Source organism: Morone saxatilis, unplaced genomic scaffold, assembly GCF_004916995.1.
Source record: "Morone saxatilis isolate NCDOM2014 unplaced genomic scaffold, NCSU_SB_2.0 Contig14, whole genome shotgun sequence".
In the NCBI taxonomy this organism is placed as follows: domain Eukaryota; kingdom Metazoa; phylum Chordata; class Actinopteri; family Moronidae; genus Morone; species Morone saxatilis.
Genome location: NW_023339696.1, coordinates 167977 through 168859, shown reverse-complemented (window position 1 = coordinate 168859; position 883 = coordinate 167977). Strand labels below are relative to the sequence as shown.

General features: G+C 34.2%; 1 protein-coding gene across 1 annotated transcript in view; it reads right to left on the bottom strand.

The window, feature by feature from the left end:
* Positions 1-883, bottom strand: part of LOC118322813 (transient receptor potential cation channel subfamily M member 5-like) — a gene marked incomplete in the record, with an annotated part of 19945 nt that overhangs the window by 9135 nt on the left and 9927 nt on the right. The window contains 1 exon segment of the mRNA XM_035654642.1: positions 25-132. Coding sequence (XP_035510535.1) covers positions 25-132 — 108 coding nt within the window.

Here is an 883-nt window from a genome sequence, read left to right as displayed (position 1 = left end):
ATATATATATATATATGTATTTACTTTTGTATAATGTCAGCAAGAGAGAAGACGGTGGCGTCATTCCCATCCAGACTTTCATTGTCTCTGATGTGGTTGACCTCCAAAGACTTAACCTCTTCCTCTTGGTCCCTGTAACATGAATATACACAACCTGGCATGTTTTATTTTCTAGTCAAACCATCCGGACACTTGATAAAAAATAGAATTAGTTTGTGACTTTGTTAGGTTGCTTGTTTTTCTGTTGTAATGAAGCAGTATGTGTTAGTCTCAACTCCTGTAAAATCAGTAGACCCAGAATATCAAACACTGGGTAGTAAATTTATATTTTCAGATCAATATCATATTACATCATTACACATGTTGTATGTTGTATATCAGTAATTAATGCGGCTATTGAGTACACTATACATTTACAACACTTGAACTGGCACAATTAAATCAATAGTTGGAAAGGAAATGTATTGTAAGGTAGAAAATAAGACTTCAAGACAATCAAGACAGCAATTTAAGTCAGACATGACTTTAAACTGAGATGGAGTGCAAAGGATTGGTTCTGGTCTGGTATTATATTCCTGAATGTACAGGCCGTACATCTATGCTAAAGGTAATTGGAATTTACAGCAGAACATCAATTTAAAATGTAGCAAAGTTTTTCAGATTGTAAAATTCTATCAAGAATCCTAACTCACATAAAGTGTGTAATCTCATTTTGAACCTGTACTTAATAAGGTTTGGGAGGAAATCTTGACTTAAAATGAAACCTTCAATTAAGGGACACATTTCATATGATTTGGACATTGACCATGTACTGTTCTGTAGGATTAAAGGTGTAACCTCACCAACTGCTTGCTCATGGTAGGAAAAGTGTCCTGAGATAACT